Raw genomic sequence first — 15881 nt, 5'->3', positions numbered from 1 at the left:
AAACAATGCAATTTTAAGTTTCATCTTTATAGGTAAAGCAGTTTTTCTAGGTCAGGTTACTAGATTTTGAACATTTTTACATTGGTTAAATCTGTTAGTGGTGTTTCCACATTTACCATGTTCTTTCATTTTACATAATGCTCCCTGCACCTTTTAATTGCCCCATGGAGACCAATGAAGTGATTAAACTAAACTTGATTACTATTGAGAATACATTTTCTCCCTTCTACATTTGACATTTACCCTCATTTAATAACAGTTTAATCATTTTTATTATATTAGTTTGGCTTTTTCTTATCCTAGTGACTGGCAAAGTTTTAGGCAAAGTAATGATTTCTACCTTTTACATTTAGTGAATAGAGCAATACATTTTCATTTTTATAAGTGTTTAAGCCTGAACACTTCTCCCGTCTACATTTTGAGGTTTGCCAACTAGAATTACTTTATATTGTATGATGTGTCAAGTTGTTCAAAAATTTGTTTTCATCTTTAAAGAAACATGAAACTGCCAATGTCTACATTATTCTTAAGAAACCTGGCAACTATATAAATTTTTTAATGGCTTCCCTGAAGTGATCCCCTCACAAAATTTGAGTGTATATGCATCTCATTTCTGATTCTTTGATAAAATAAATGGAAATGTGATTTTACAGTTTTGGGCGACTTGATTATTGCATCTCAAACGAATACTTGAGTAGTCTCGTACATCTGACTGGATATAAAAACCAGGTGGTTTGTTTTGTGCATGTATGATTAAATGTTGGGCAAAACTAATTTTGCTCAATATTTGAATAAAACGATATCCAATTCAGTGCGAGCATTTTAGTAATGCGACCATTTTCATTCCCTTAGCCGGCTTTCCACTTGGTCATACAGATTTTTTTCCTTTTTCTCGAATGGAAATGTTCTTTAAAATTAATTTAAGAAGAGCTTACAGGTCATGTCAGATTTTGTTGGCATCCACAAAAAAAAAAAAAAAAAAAAAAAAAAAAAAAAAAAAAAAGCTACTTGTACAAAGTAAGCCTTAATGCTTCAAAGACATTCCAGTCTTGGGCACCCTCTCCAGACTACGCCAACCCAGTTTTAGGAGGTCAATCAGCGTTCGAGCCTGGGGACTTGGAAAAATAAATAAATAAAAATGACAACAAACACTGAAGTCCCACTACACTCAGCCTGCCCTCACTGCCCTGTCTAGTCGAGGTAAAACAGAGTTCACCAAAAGTTCACACGTCCATTATCATAGTGGAATTTGGTACCATAGGATTGTGATTGGAGAGGAAAGAGGAGGAGCCTGCTTGCCAAATTTACCCAGAAAAAACTGTTATGACACGTGACGTGTTCTGCACTTTCGAGCCTGATATGGAGGGTCAATCGTCGGTCAGAGTGTCGCTCCAGGCCAACTGTGTTTTGGGATTCTGTGTGTATATGTGACGAACACAGGGTCTTAGTTAAGTTTAAAAAAATTAAATAAAAAATGGAAAACCCTAAAATATCTCTGTTACTGGCCCTGTGTCGTAACATCTCTGTACTTGCCCCGCCCAACATGGAAATGGGTTCAACCAGAGTTCAGTGACGAGCTACGCCTCTTTGCCATCACGTCACTAGGGACACAATGTTTTATCATAAGCACAGCACACTTTATCCCATTTTCTGTTAGCGATGTCACAGCGACCCCTGATGGGTCCAAACCCACAGTCTCCGAAGCTTCCAACACCCTCGATAAGGTACACTTCTCAAAGCTTGTGGTCCAGTTATGCTTAAAGAAAATTTATTGAACTTTTTTTTTTCTTCCATAATTTTAACCTCCTTAAAAATTATATTGTGTCGAGTCATTGTGCATCAAGGTGCAATGACCTACAATTCACAAGTTGTTACCAATATTTGAGCTCCAATAGCTTTTTAAAAAATTTGAAATATTACTCAACAATGACTTAATTTTGGGGGGAAGAAACTGAAAATCTATTCTATTGAAATTATTAATTTTGGGATATTTAGGAGCCCCATTAATCATATCGATATTCTTTACAAAAAAATCTATTTTCAAAAAAGTAAAAAGGGTTAGACGAGTTATAATTTTAGGTTTGTGAAATTGTGAAACCATTAACCCAGTTTACCAAGTTTGTTTAGTTTTACATTTTAAATTTTGATCAAAATAAGTATATACATGAATAGGTCACTTTCTAAAATTCTAAAAGTCAAATTGTTCTTTTTTTATTGCTAGTCAAGTTGATATAAAATATAAAAAAATAATGCTATTAACTGGAAATGTAAGCACATTCTGGGCAACCTCAAGTAACCAAATAATGGCAACTAAATTTGCCATTTGTCCCCTGTACATTTTAAAAATGAACACTTTAAGGTTATGACCAACACCAATCATAATTTTAACAGGTTTTTAAAAATGTGTGATCTACACACTATAGGTGGTATAATGTAGGTTGCTTTAAAACACATCTACAAATTCAGGAATTCCATCCGAGACATTTTTAGTAAAGCAATTTTTCTTCAATGTGATCATCTGTAATCAATAAAAAAAATATATTAAAACTTGTAAATAAAATGCAAAAATAACTATTATTTACCCAGGGAAATGGTGTCCTTGGGTAAATAATGAATGGTATAGACACTTTTTTTTTTACATCTGAACCAAAAAAAAAAAAAAAAAAAAAAAAAAAAAAATCAAAAACAACCGTGTTTACAACAGGTCAAGTAAAACATTACCGTCACTATATTTTAGCTTTTTTGTGCATGTAAAACCAAATGAAATCTTTATTTCACCTACAGCACTGTATGAAAACGACAATTATATTTTATAAATGTTCCGACGGCATCAGTAGAGCTCATGTTCTATTCACGTGTGATTAACAAGACACGCTTCCCTGGCTGCGGCCTCCCCGCATGTGGGTTTCAGTATTAATGAGGCAGACGAACAGAATAAAGACTAAGGGCGCCCACTTGTGTTAAAAGCAAGCGCTACATTAAACACATGGGAGAAGTGTGTATTTAAAGCGTAAAAAGTTTATTCAGAACATTCTAATCAGGTGAAAAAAAAAAAAAAAAATTAAACAGACATGTAATATTGGTGACAAAAAAAAAAAAAACTTTTCCAATAATGGCAGAGCGAATGAACAAACACCACCACACAAAGTGTACTCCAAATTTGACAACTATGGTTCAAAGAAAAAAAAAAAAAAATACATTAATTGTAATATACATTTAGTACATACAATTTGTTAGTTTTGCTTCCCCACCAGAACAAGTGTCTAAAATGATGCACGTTGCACAGGTTAGTGTTTAATTTACTGCAGCCAATAGGAAAATCATTTATTATAAAATGTACAAAAATAAATATTTAATCAAGTAGTTACCATTAGACCTTCAAATGGACAGCCACTAAAATCCAGGTTTCAGTCAGCGAACTGCTTTTTTTTTGTGAGATGTCTCCTTATAAACTGGTCCCAACCCAGACTAAAGATGCTGGACAAAATACTATGTTCTGATATTAAGAGGGAAAAAACAACAAAAAAGAAAATTAGAAAGTAATACTTCCACAGTGTTTAGTATACCAAGGCTGCACAGGTAACAAGGATAAATTTATTCAAGTTAAAATAATGAAATAATTCTTCATAAAACCATCATAATAATATATAAAAATAATATAATAATTTTTTTTTTTTTTTTTACTTCAAACCATTACATTTTTAAAAATACAGAACAAAATAAACTGGAAAATACTCCAAGTCTGTAATGAATTTGAAATTACACTGATTTTTCTTGGCAAATTAAGTGTTTATAAAATGTATAAAACAAAGATTCACGAAACAATTATAAATAAAATTCCTGAGAAAAAGTTTTCAAACCAGTCTCACAAGCAGCCCTTTATTTACTGAATACAATTTAAATCAATGTATCTGTGGAAAATCTCCTGTACAATTATTTTTATGAAAAGAACTTTTAATAAGGGTCACCGCTTTGTGCACAATAGTTTATGATTTTTGAGAAATAAGCAACAGAAACTTTGTTACTTTACCTTGCAATTGCTGCAGCAGTTTCAGGTACTCAAACCGCTGGTGCTGGGCTGTGAACTTTCCACGTGCTCCACTTGTTCCACATGCTCCAATGTTGGCTCCACCGCTGGCTCCACCAGCCGTTTGTATGAGAAAGCCAGCATAATCTGTAGAAAGTGCAAATAATTCATCTGGATTAATAAAAAAAAAAAAATTAAGTGACCAACAAGGTCAAATGAAAATGTTGCATGTTATTGCAAGCAGGTATGGGGGAGGTGGGGTTGATTGGCTTCCTTTTATTTTTTTTTTGTGGTATTCTTAAATGCCACATTCAGATCAAACTAATTTAATATCAGACTAAGATAACCACTATACAAAGAAGTCTTACTGGCCCCATTTGAAGTACTAATGTAACATTCACCAATTTAAGAGCCGGTTTTGTGCAATTTATGCTTAAATGCAAAATAGATGACTGATGATTCTAAAATCCACCAACACAAAACCAGACGCACATGATGCTACTTAAAAGATCTGCAAGGTTTAAATGATGAACAGCATGCAAATAAAATTTTCTAGTTAGTCTTTGTCTGCAATTAGAATATTGGATATTACAGAAATAAATTTCCAAACACATAAACTGAAGATATTTTCAATGCTTCATGTTCAAAACTCAGTACAATTTTTTTTTTAACCTACCGTAAGCAGGATCAGAAGTGCCATCATTGCACCCACCATTATATTCATGTTCTCAGTCAGACCGCCTCCCCAGAGAGGGCCCAGGATGGTGGCTAGACCCCCAACTGAGCGACGCACTCCCTGACTAAAGCCTGTCGAGACGGTGACAAACGCACTTCAATAAAAAGGGAGTTAAACACATTCGTATTTTACTGAATAATATGATTGAGCTTCTGGGGAGCAGTCAAGTAAAGAATACATAAATCCAAAGCGGCAAATATTTATGCATCCACTAGATGGCGGTGTTACTCGCCTTGGGTACTCTCTGATGTAACTTTGGAGAAGAGGGAAACCTGGGCCACAGCTACAAAAGGTAAACCCAGGGTCTGCAGGAAAACCCCAATGATGAACTCAGTCAGCTGCCATGAAAAACTACCTACAGAAAAGAAAAGGAGTAGGATCAAAATTAGTGACAGAATTTCTGATGATCCTCAAAGTTTATGGTATTAATTTGAATGTTGACACATCACCCAGTACAACAAGCTGAAACTGACCTAACGGATTAGTAAGGAAGATGAGGCACCAGATGCAGGAGATGTTGCAAATGGTCAAACCAATGGTGAGGACCACCCGCTCGGTGAAGTGCCGGCTTAGCCAGTGCACAAGCAGGAAGCCAACAATCACTACCACACCTCCAAGACAGTACATCACACTGTTTTCCAGCTCTTTAAAGTTGAAATATTTCTGGGTTAATGGTGTCACCATAGTCTGGAGAAAAAAAAGTAAAACACTGCTTCAGGAAAATTTGCAAGTAAAAGGTACTAATGTCATTACCGTTTTTATTTGATTCCTATGAGTTCATCTTTATTCAAATTAAAATGAGTAAATTAAAGTGTACAATGTCGTTTACCAAGATGTGGTTTTATGAATTTACATCTTGACTAGAAAATCATCCAAAATACATTTGTAGTAATTCCTTCACTGAAAAGTTTCAAATTATTATGCTTGCTAATATTAATTGGCAAGCAAAATCGGCAAAGTTTCATTTGCTGATACTTTATAACAAATGAATTTAATATTTATTGCTTATATTATTCCCCAAAAGAGCCATAAAAGGTCATTCTTAAAGAAATTTGATTTTAACAGAAGGTCTCTTCCATATATCTTGAGTTGAGTGGAAGGAAAAAGTGTGGTTGAAAAACATGCACAAAGCAGTTATGAGAGCAGCTGTGAGAAAATTGTGAGGCAAAACCTAAGAGTTTTGAGATTTAAAACATCTGAACTGCAACTGGTGTCAGTTCATCAAGAGCTTTTAACATGTACTAGACAGTACAGCTCTGACATTCCTCAATTTAAGCCACTCCAGAACCACAGATGACATCATGAAAGTTTTACATAAGTGTAAACAAAAATAATTGCCGTTATTTTTTTTATAATTGCTGAACTCAGACATTTTGGTAACTTCTAGTTTCACATCATGTTTCTTGTACTCTGAGAACAAGAACTTGTTTTAGTGCTAAAGTCACATGACCATTGTATATGAATAAGTATGTGCACCTCCAGCGCAGTCTGATTGAAAAGGGTGATGAATTGAGCAGCCAGCAGAACAACCACTTCTTCCCTCAGGAACTCTGATACAAAGACAACAGCAGGCAGAGCAAAGTTACAGGAAAACCAAATTTCAAGAACTTTGATATGCCTTTCTTCAAAAGCTATGACAAATAATGCACAATGACATAAAGTGGTTAAGATCACCTTAAAAATTACAAACTAAATCTGCCGTCATACATTGTTAAATACCGTTAATACTTATCCCTAGAGATCAAACATTTTTTGACACTTTACAGCAAACGAATTTAAGATTTTTATTTAATTGATAAATGAAATCAATTATTTCAGCCAATTAAACACATACTCCATCAGACAGTTACCTTGGCATGTGATGGAAATCCTGACACGAGTGGGGAGCTCATGGGTTGGCGATGCCACAGGAGATTCAACCGGCGAGTCGTTGGGTTCAGCCGATCTGTGGCCTTTGCACATGCTGGATGTCGTCACAGAGCCGTAGGAGCCCACAAGCTCCTGGGAGGTCATTAGCGGCATGACCTCCTCCTCGACTTCCTCTTCGCTAGGGCCTGGTATGTTCTCTCCTTCATGGGGGTTTGAAATCCTTCTTTCCATAGGTGGCAAGTCCCAGTACATGAAGACCACTGCCAGTTGAAGGATAATCCACAACAGAAACATAAACAGCTGAAATGAGCAGAAAAGAGGATTGTTAGTTCTTGTTTGGGCATCTGGGAGCTTGTGATCAGTTTACATTACAATTTGGATTTTTTTTGTTTCCTTACCCCTGGCGCAGTATATTTGCTGACAATAAAAGGACCAATATGGAAGTCACAGAGTCTCAGAAAGATGTTTAATGCAGGACCTAAGTAGAACCAAGGTTAAAATTTTCACTTTGACAGATTCTGGGTAAGTGAAATCAGATAAAACGCCGTCCTTGATGCGATTTAAACGTTGTGGAAACATTACAATAAAATTATCTTTTTATTAATATAATAGCAGAACACAGAAGCACAAACCAACTAGAAGGCCAGCCTGTCTACAAGCCATGACAGCAGCAAATACAGTGGTCCGGTCCTCTGAAGTGGTGCTTCTGGTCAGGAAGCCAAAAATTGATGAGCCAGCACCTGTACCAATGCCTGATAAAAAAAAAGATTGAGAAAAAAAAAATTCTCATGTTTTTGGGATTTGGTATGAGTTGCAAATGAAAACACAAAATATGCAATTTGATCTGAGGGGAAGTGCTCAAATTACTAAGAACATTTCAGTTTTTCCACTAAGAAAATCTAGAATCAAACCTGTGCAACTTGACATATTGCCATCTTACATTAAACTCATAAAATATAAAAGACTGAAAGTGAACAGGTCATTGCATAGAGTTTGTCCAAGTTCATTTAAAAAATTAGGGATCAATGGTAAAGTCAGGGTAAGGGTCTAAAAATCCACACAAATATGCCATTTTTCTGGAGCCTATGCCAAGCTTCATTAGTAAAACATAACCAAAACAAAGGCAGCTTTACAGAAGCTTATAAAGTTAGGAATAACAGACAAGGACATCCAATGCTTATTTTGACATGACGTGTGGATGCATTCCATATAGCAAAACTTGACCGTCTTGTGTGGCCTTCAGTAATTCAGAAGTTGACTTTATGATATCCTCTGGATCACTAACTAAAGTTGCACTCAAGCACAAGGTTAGACATTGATGGCTGGACATTCTTCAGTTTTTCTACTACAGAAAAAAAAAAAAAGTTTATGGTCCCCTCAATGACAGAAAATTGTTGAGGTCTTAATCAAAAAAAGGCCCACACTACCACCAAATTTCTGCTGAACAAAAAATTGGAAGTCCATGTTAAATAGCCTGTATACGTGTATGGGGATTTATCAGGTTTAGAGGACCCCAAAGCAATTAATTCATGAATTTGGCGACATTCATAGACATGCTGATGGCGGCAAGTCACATTATCGCACCAACTGCCATGGGGCAATCAAACAGGAGAGTGGCTGCCTCTGACCACCACCAGCAGGCAAGATGGGAAAAGTGTCTTTCCCAAGGACACACTGAATGTGGATGAAATGGAGGCTCGAACCAGCAACCTACCGTTTACAGGACAAACTCCTACCACCATGTCCAGTTAATTCATGATTTAACAAGGGCTATGATGACTTTTTTTTTTTTTAAAACAAAGGGCCAGAATAAACTGAAGGTTTGGTTAGTTCTGTTCTCCAGATAAATTAAATCCCAAAAACTTCCATTTTGTATTTACTTAGGTTATCACTAAGCCAATGACTTAAGGACAAATATACGGGGGAAATACTTTCTTTTACACCCATTTACATGCTACTAAAGCCAATAACATAATGAGGCCGGTGGCAATGTTTACAAATTATGTCCGTTATCTCATCTACAACCAGTGCTATAAATTTTCAAAGGTTCATAACGTGTTGGGTTACATCGATGTAAATTATAAAAACCCTGATTTATAGCAGTGATATTTTTTTAATAGGCATCATTGTGAAGGACGACTTACCAGCTAGCAGCCTACTTGACAGTAAAAGCCACTTGGAGTAGCCCATGAAGTACATAAAATTACCTGCAAAAGACAAATTGTGTATGTAGTAGTTTTTTTTACAGAAGGGTTGGAGACGACTGAATATAATATTTGTAGGCAAGAACAGTGAGTATAATATGGGAAACGGAAGACTTACCAATTATCTCAAAAAGGTTACAAAGCAAAATGATTTTCTTTGTCGTCCGTGTCCGGTCAGACCAATATCCAAACAGCGGTCCAGACAAGAGCCCACTCAGACTGAAGGCTGACATGGCCAAACCCAGGAAATAAGGGGCTGCCTCTAAAGTCTGCAAATACATCCATATAGTGGGCAATATAACAGCTGAAAAGAGACAAGAAAACAGGTTTTTACATGTAAATACACACATTTTAATTCGACTTCCTGCTGTAAAAAGGCAAAGCATTTCATTTGATCAGCACAAAATGAAGTATTGCCGGTTTTCAAAACATTATAACTTTGTTAGTTTGAAAGTGTTCTTTATATTTGTTGAGTTAAACTTACAAATTTAAATACTTATCTTGATAATCTTAATGAACAAGCTTTACAGATACCTGTAGATCATCTTTACGTTAAAAGAAAAACAAGTCTCGTGTTAAAACCATCAGTTCCACAGAAAAAAGAGGTGGGGATAAAATAACTGTATAGTTGATGTCATTATGTAGCAACTATAAATCTTATCAATTTATATTCTGCTGAGGGAAGTGCAATCAAACTTCTCTAAAAGGGCATCTTGTTCTCCACCAATGTCCATCTGTACAGATGAAGTATAAACCTCAAGCCAATCAGTTTTATAGATATATATGCATTTAATTATCTGTAAAAATGTTTTTTTAAAAAGTAGTACCTTGTCGACTCAAATTTTGACATTTCCGTGAAGTAATCAAGTCATCTGGATCAACTTCATCCTAGCTGAGGAACTGTAGAACACTTCTACATTTACCTCCAAATTTTACTTGTACATCCCTTATTATATATGAACTGAGGACTTTGAAATTGCTTACTCACTCTAAAGAGTTTCAAGTTGCACAAAGATTTAAGTCCAGATGTGTTATTTAAAGCCCGTAACAAAGCCATATTGATTCCATAACAAAAGGTTAGCAGCATTTGGTACAAAATATTTAACATTAGTGACATATTTTGTAAAAGCCAAGTAATATAGATGTATATAAAGTTCTTTTACCAACTGTTTGATATTAGAAAATGTTTTTAAATAGTTTTTTTAGCCACAGGATTTGGGCATCTGTCAGTCTTTGACTCAACGTGTGTAACAGCTGAAGCCAAATTGGGCCATGCAGTAAGACAGCAGCAAAGCTAGAAGGGCCTGACTGAAAAAAGCAAGACGTCAAAGTGTTGCAATGGCCCAGGCAAAGTCCAGAGCTAAAACTTTTGCTTTAGGGCCTCGTTTTTCCTGTTTTTGTACCATGTTCCCACAAATTTTCCAGTTCAAAATTATGTATTTTTTCCATCCTGAGTGAAGATTCTAGATCTTTCTAGGATTTTTGTAAACAATCCATACATTCGAGTATAAAACATTTTTCTTCAAATATTACAAATCAAGAAACAAAATGGTGAAATTTATTAAAAAAAAAAAAAAAAAAAAAAAAAATGATCCTGGGGGGATGTCAAGCTAGATATTTAGGGTCATTTTTAATTCAATTTAAACGTGATCAGTTTGTGACGTCGTGTGCATTATTTTGTTTAAAAATATAAATGGGAGTTGCATTTTTTAAGCCGCAGCTCCGATTTAAATTCAAAATCTAGGAATATATGTGTAGAGTTAAAAACAATAAAGAATACATTTTTTGTTCGTTATTAGTTCAGATAAAAACTTAAAATTTAACTTGTACCCAAGATGTGATATGGCAACCGAAGATGGAGCATGGCATTTAAATTGAATCAAATCCACTTCCATACCTTTCAAAACGGCATAGTCAACTAGCGTCTTTGCAGACTAAGACACACACACACAAGACTCTAGTCAAAATAAATAGTGGTATACTCATTTTCAGACACTAATGTCATTTCCCCCCTAATACGGAGCGTCAGTGAGCAGTTAAAACATCTTACCATATTCCACACCGCTAAAAAGAAAAATGAGTCCAATGGTGGAGAATGTCAGCTTCTTTTTATATTGATAGTCCATTGTGGCCGACTTAATCTTCTTTCACTGACTTTTCAAGACATCGTCGTCCCTAAATGAAGCTCTGCTGAAATAATCCTGAGTGCCGGGTGCTTCCAATTAACGCCGACCGAGATGAGATCCTAAATCTGTCGGGAGCCGAAAGACAGGAGAAAGAAAACCACCAAGAGCGCACTGTGTTTGCTTTTCTGAGCCGCTAATAAGCACAAAGTAACTTGGAAAAAAAAAAAAAAGTAAACTCTTAGAACAGATCCTGCTTACCGCAACCAATCCATACAGCACTAAACGCGTATAAATCTGCCTTCGTGCAGATTACATCACTTCCGGCAGCGCAAAAACTAATGACATCCCAAAGTGTAACCTGAATTTTCATTCCTGTTTTCATAAATAAGCATTCATATGCGTTTTGAATGCATTTGAATGGAGTCTCTGAAAGTAACCATTGAAAAACAAGACAACTGACAAAATTCACCAATATGAAAATGTTTTAGGTGTCAAACTCCAGTCCTGGAGGGTCACTGCCCTGCAACTTTTAGATGTGCCTCTGCTGCACCACACCTGAATAGAATAATTAGGTCATTAGCAAGGCTCTGGGGAACTTATCTACACAAGAAGGAGGTAATTAAGGCATTTCATTCCAGCGTTTTTGTACCTGTGGCACATCTAAAAACTGCAGGACAGTGGCCCTGGAGGACTGGAGTTTGACATCCCTGTAAATCTGTAATCTAATTAATTTTGTCATCACATTAGACTCATCAGTCATTGTAATATTTTTGTTTCAAAAACTGTGAGTGCACAATAACGTAAACAAAATACTGTGGGATTTTTTTAAGGCGGCTGATATTAGTGCTTCCAGTACCTAGCAAAAGTATTCCTGCTTGAACTTTTTCACATTTTATTTTGTATGTTTCCTTTGCATAATATTGTGATTTTATATGACAGACCATTGCAAATTAACACATGGCTGTGGAATGAAAATAAATGTTCTTCAAATAACCGTCAGAAAAGTATGGTGTGCAAATGAATTCTGCCCCATTTAATCTGATGCCCCCCAAAAACATAAAGTGCAACCAGCATACTTCCAGAAGCAACCCAATTAGTAAATAAATTCAAATTGTGTGTAATTTATATTTTGTTGTTCTGTGTGTGCTAAAATGTCTCTTAGGGAGTGGTTGTGCACAAACACCTTCATCAACACAGCAAACAGGCACGATATAATACTTAGGTATGGACAACCACAGATATAAAAACCCTGTTAGAGACTTGAGGTGACTGTAATAATATCCTCCAAACAACAATAGTGTTTTAGGATAGGTGTATCCATGCTACAATCTGTAACCAGACTTAATGCCAATTGAGAATACCATTCACAGATACTATGTAGAAAATGTGAATACTATTGTAAAGAAATGTATTGGACCCATTTGAACACGTTAGAGTAAATGCATTCAAATTTATGCGCAAAGCTAGTGTGAATATGAGAATCTGATGTTATGATTCATTAACTTCCAGCTGATAAATTCAAGTATTTCTAATTTAAAACTGATATATTGTTGTACATTATGTGCATGCAGGCCTGTTTTACACCATCAGAAAATTCCATGTTAATCAAGTTTTACTTGCATTTATCAGGAATGTGCGAGTCACTGGAAACTCTTCTCTGTCCGGTGACATTCATTACCACAGGCTTGCGCAGCTCTGTTTGTGCACAATAGCTGCTTTTTCTTGCCTTTAATTTAATTTGCAGTCCCCAGCATCACAGAATTTCAGTTTGTCCCCATCTTGAATTTTTCGTGGCCACGCCACTTAATATTCAAAGTCGATCTTACAAACCTTTAAGTTGAGTGGTTTGTCTATATGTGAAATGAACAAAATGGTTGTTGTGAAAATGTAACATCTGAAAATGAATTCTGTAAATACGAACTTAAATTATATCAACCGTCATCCCCTTGAACAAAACTTCTGAATTGGAGGAAAATGTCTCAGATGACATTTTTTATGTTTCATCTCACTATTATCAGCAAGTGTCGCTGGTGTCATGCTGTTAAAAATCCAAATAAATATGATGTTTAAGGTGAATATCTGCAGGTTTTGGGATGAAAAAAACACACAAAAAAACAATAAACCCCACATTGGATCAAAATCCTTATGCAAATGTCTGGTACTTTGAATGTTTCTATTAGTTGTAAAATATACACTACAAAAAGCTCCATCCAGAGTTGAAATCAAGACTGTGCAGAAACCCTGGTAAATGGTCACCAAGCCACAAAACAAAAACATTATCCAGATTGATCATCAGCTAAATATTATTTTTATAAAAGAAATATTTATTTACAATTGCTTGAGCATGAGATTGTATCTGTTCACTTTTACCAAAGCCTTGAGTCTGTACTATGTCTCGTTGAAGCATTTTTGCGAATCAAGACACATAGAAAATGTTTCCAAAAATATTTTTCCAATAGAGTCCATGTTATCCTTCTGTTAAATTGCTCCAGACGTAGAGATGTGAATTTCACTATGACTTCAAAGATAGATGACAGCAGAGTGCAGTGGGGGAGTAGACCGGTGCTCAGAAGGCCAGCTTTTTCATAAGAAGGTAGACCCTGGAGTCCACTTCAAAGCCGTGAAGATTGTTGGCGTCTCCCTGCAGCCTCATAAGCAGACCTCCATAAGACACGTAGGCAGAGCTGAAAGCATAAGCGCATCATACAATTACTTTTTTTGTTCTAGACATATTTGCCACATTTTCATGCGAATTTCATGTTTTGCATTATGCATACTAAATAACTTCATTTGACTTAATGTCACTGTCACTCACTCATGCTGCACTACCAGTTTACTTACAGACGTGTCGCCGCTTCAGTTGATGTTTCATCGCCTTCAATCTTGTACACCTTTCCATACATCACATACTCAAACTGGTCTGCCCTACAAAATCAAATGTAACTCTGAGTACAAACTGCAAACAGCAAACAGCAAGGTGTTGCTTACTTACATTAACATGCAGAAATGTATGCGGTGGAAAATGCCTTACCGAGACGGCCGATCGTCCTGAGGGTTGTACTCTCCATCATCTGGTGTTCCGTCCTCATATAATGTGCTGGCAATCACCAGTCTGAACTTGTCACCTTAAAGACATAGAAAATGAAATGAGAGAATGATGACATTGTTGTCTTGACCTTGACAAAGGTTTACTCTGGATTAAATTTGTATACCTGGGATTTTTTTACACATGTAGTTTGAGCAATTGAGAAATAAAACCAAATCAACCCATTAGACCTTAATAAAAACCAATTGACATCAGATTTTTTTTTTAAGTACATGCAAAACTGTTAAAAAAGCTTTCTAATTAACCAGATAACATTATTTCAAAATAAGGATTTTTATAACAACCATCTTGGACAAAAGCAGTTAAGATCTTACCAAGATCAACAGGATATATCTGAATGTTCACATCCAAGATGAGGTCCATCTTGAAAGATTCACTTTCACAATGTAGTCGAGACACTTAAAACAAACAAACAAACAAACAAAAAATCAGGTAAACAACATATGCTGTGTAAAAATATATGTGTGGTAGTGAGACACACTTTTAAACAATTAAGTTTTCTAGAAGATTTAGATTTTCCATTCTTTACAAATATGCTGCTCAAATAGGTTTTCCATAAATAATAACACTATATTATTATTAATAATATTATATTAATAATGACATTATAATTAACATTACTAATAAAGGCGTGTATGCCTTATATTATGCACTTTTGTTGCATTTCCCTCTTGTGTGTTTTTTTTTTTAATTTCATCTCACATACCTCTGTCAAACTTCTTGCCATCTGGATCAATGTCTTTTACATCAAAGATATCTTCAAACAGAATTCCAGCCATTTTGTGTTAAGTCTGACTTCCTGGAAGAGATAAAATAAAATAAATACAAAAAATTAAAACACCAGACAACAGATATCTAGCATCAACAAGAGGACACAATTTACAACAACAACATGTATACAGAAAATGAAATAGATATTTACAAAAAATCATGACGCCTAAAAATGTACAGTCTACTTTTTTGGTGTTTGGTAAAATCAATTGTATTTTTCACTGATGCTCAAACCAGCATTCATGCTTTTGTCTCTTTTTGACTACTGTTTAACTGTTTGTTGGTCTGCCTAAAAAAATCCCCTCAAACATCTCAGATTATTACAGAACAACGAAGCTAGAGATTTCAACAGAATATGATATTTTTACTCCGACTCTTGCTTTTTTGCATTGATTACCCGTGGTGTGTAAAGTTGATAACATATAAATTAAGATTTAATTGTAAGATTTTCAACCAATATTTGGACTTGCAACATCTTATTTTACAGAGCTACGTATTCCTTACGCCACCCGTACAAATACATTTACTACTATTATAACTACAACTTCTGCTGCTATGTTCAAGCTAAATGCTAATTTTAGCAGGCTGCCCAGACCATTTTTTATACTTACCACAAACGCTGTTCTTAAAATAGACTATAAGCACAATAAAACTACAGCCACTCCGGGTGGTTGAAAGGCCCCAAGTGTTGAATATAAGTACTAAATTTGTTAACACAATGCTATTTCATTCATAACTATCTCAACCATAATACCCGCGGAGGAACAATGTGCTCAACCTTTGACACGGGAAGTACTTCCGGGCACAAAATAACATAAAAAAAGTGGTGCGATTTAAAATGACAAAAATATTGAAAATTACACAAAAACCAGTCAACTCAGAGACAGTAATTAAATATTGACAAATATAGATTAACCTCAACAATTTTATATATTCTTTGTAGTTTTATGTTACAAGTGTATTCCACGTTCTAATTTGAATAAATAGAAAAAACCCTTAACAGAACTTAGGTGTGGTTTCATTTATTTTTCGAATAATAATT

The 15881-nt window shown here is 35.2% G+C and overlaps 2 protein-coding genes across 4 annotated transcripts; both read right to left on the bottom strand.

Moving 5' to 3' along the window:
* Positions 1 to 2732: 2732 nt before the first annotated feature.
* On the bottom strand, positions 2733 to 11277 carry mfsd8l1 (major facilitator superfamily domain containing 8-like 1). Of its 2 annotated transcripts, XR_014087267.1 has the most exons (13): positions 10887 to 11277; positions 8955 to 9140; positions 8777 to 8839; positions 7265 to 7384; positions 7031 to 7110; positions 6614 to 6932; positions 6240 to 6313; positions 5237 to 5450; positions 4996 to 5118; positions 4704 to 4834; positions 4031 to 4174; positions 3369 to 3496; positions 2733 to 3167 (listed from the first exon to the last, which is right to left on the bottom strand). XR_014087267.1 is itself a non-coding variant. In XM_081606270.1 (12 exons), the coding sequence occupies exons 1-11, from the start codon at positions 10960 to 10962 to the stop codon at positions 4052 to 4054; spliced, it is 1509 nt and encodes a 502-aa protein (XP_081462396.1). In that variant the 5' UTR covers positions 10963 to 11277; the 3' UTR covers positions 3178 to 3496; positions 4031 to 4051. The 2 variants fall into 2 exon arrangements, 1 of the variants encoding a protein (XP_081462396.1); XM_081606270.1 differs by lacking the exon at positions 2733 to 3167 and having other exon boundaries at positions 3178 to 3496.
* A 1970-nt stretch (positions 11278 to 13247) lies between these two features.
* polr2h (RNA polymerase II, I and III subunit H) lies at positions 13248 to 15646 on the bottom strand. 2 transcript variants are annotated; one of them, XM_008406814.2, is made up of 6 exons: positions 15451 to 15646; positions 14775 to 14863; positions 14383 to 14466; positions 13994 to 14087; positions 13804 to 13887; positions 13248 to 13646 (listed from the first exon to the last, which is right to left on the bottom strand). In XM_008406814.2, exons 2-6 carry the CDS (start codon positions 14845 to 14847, stop codon positions 13529 to 13531), a joined length of 453 nt encoding a protein of 150 aa, XP_008405036.1. In that variant the 5' UTR covers positions 14848 to 14863; positions 15451 to 15646; the 3' UTR covers positions 13248 to 13528. The 2 variants fall into 2 exon arrangements, with proteins under 2 accessions (XP_008405036.1, XP_008405035.1); XM_008406813.2 differs by having other exon boundaries at positions 14775 to 14867; positions 15451 to 15645.
* Between the last annotated feature and the right edge of the window lie 235 nt (positions 15647 to 15881).

This window comes from Poecilia reticulata, chromosome 4 (assembly GCF_904066995.2).
Source record: "Poecilia reticulata chromosome 4, P_reticulata-male-v2, whole genome shotgun sequence".
NCBI lineage: Eukaryota > Metazoa > Chordata > Actinopteri > Cyprinodontiformes > Poeciliidae > Poecilia > Poecilia reticulata.
Note: the sequence above shows the minus strand (reverse complement) of the source record. Positions and strands in the feature narration are given on the sequence as shown.

Excerpts from the sequence above, each read along its gene's own strand:
- polr2h (XM_008406814.2), bottom strand. The coding sequence starts at position 14,847 with ATGGCTGGAATTCTGTTTGAAGATATCTTTGATGTAAAAGACATTGAT. Across the intron at positions 14,467-14,774 it reads TGGCAAGAAGTTTGACAGAG|TGTCTCGACTACATTGTGAA; the intron begins GTATGTGAGATG and ends GTTTGTTTTAAG. Across the intron at positions 14,088-14,382 it reads GATATATCCTGTTGATCTTG|GTGACAAGTTCAGACTGGTG; the intron begins GTAAGATCTTAA and ends TATGTCTTTAAG.
- mfsd8l1 (XM_081606270.1), bottom strand. The coding sequence starts at position 10,962 with ATGGACTATCAATATAAAAAGAAGCTGACATTCTCCACCATTGGACTC. Across the intron at positions 7,111-7,264 it reads ACAGGCTGGCCTTCTAGTTG|GTCCTGCATTAAACATCTTT; the intron begins GTTTGTGCTTCT and ends GGTTCTACTTAG. Across the intron at positions 4,175-4,703 it reads CACTTCTGATCCTGCTTACG|ATTATGCTGGCTTTCTCATA; the intron begins GTAGGTTAAAAA and ends CACTTTCTACAG.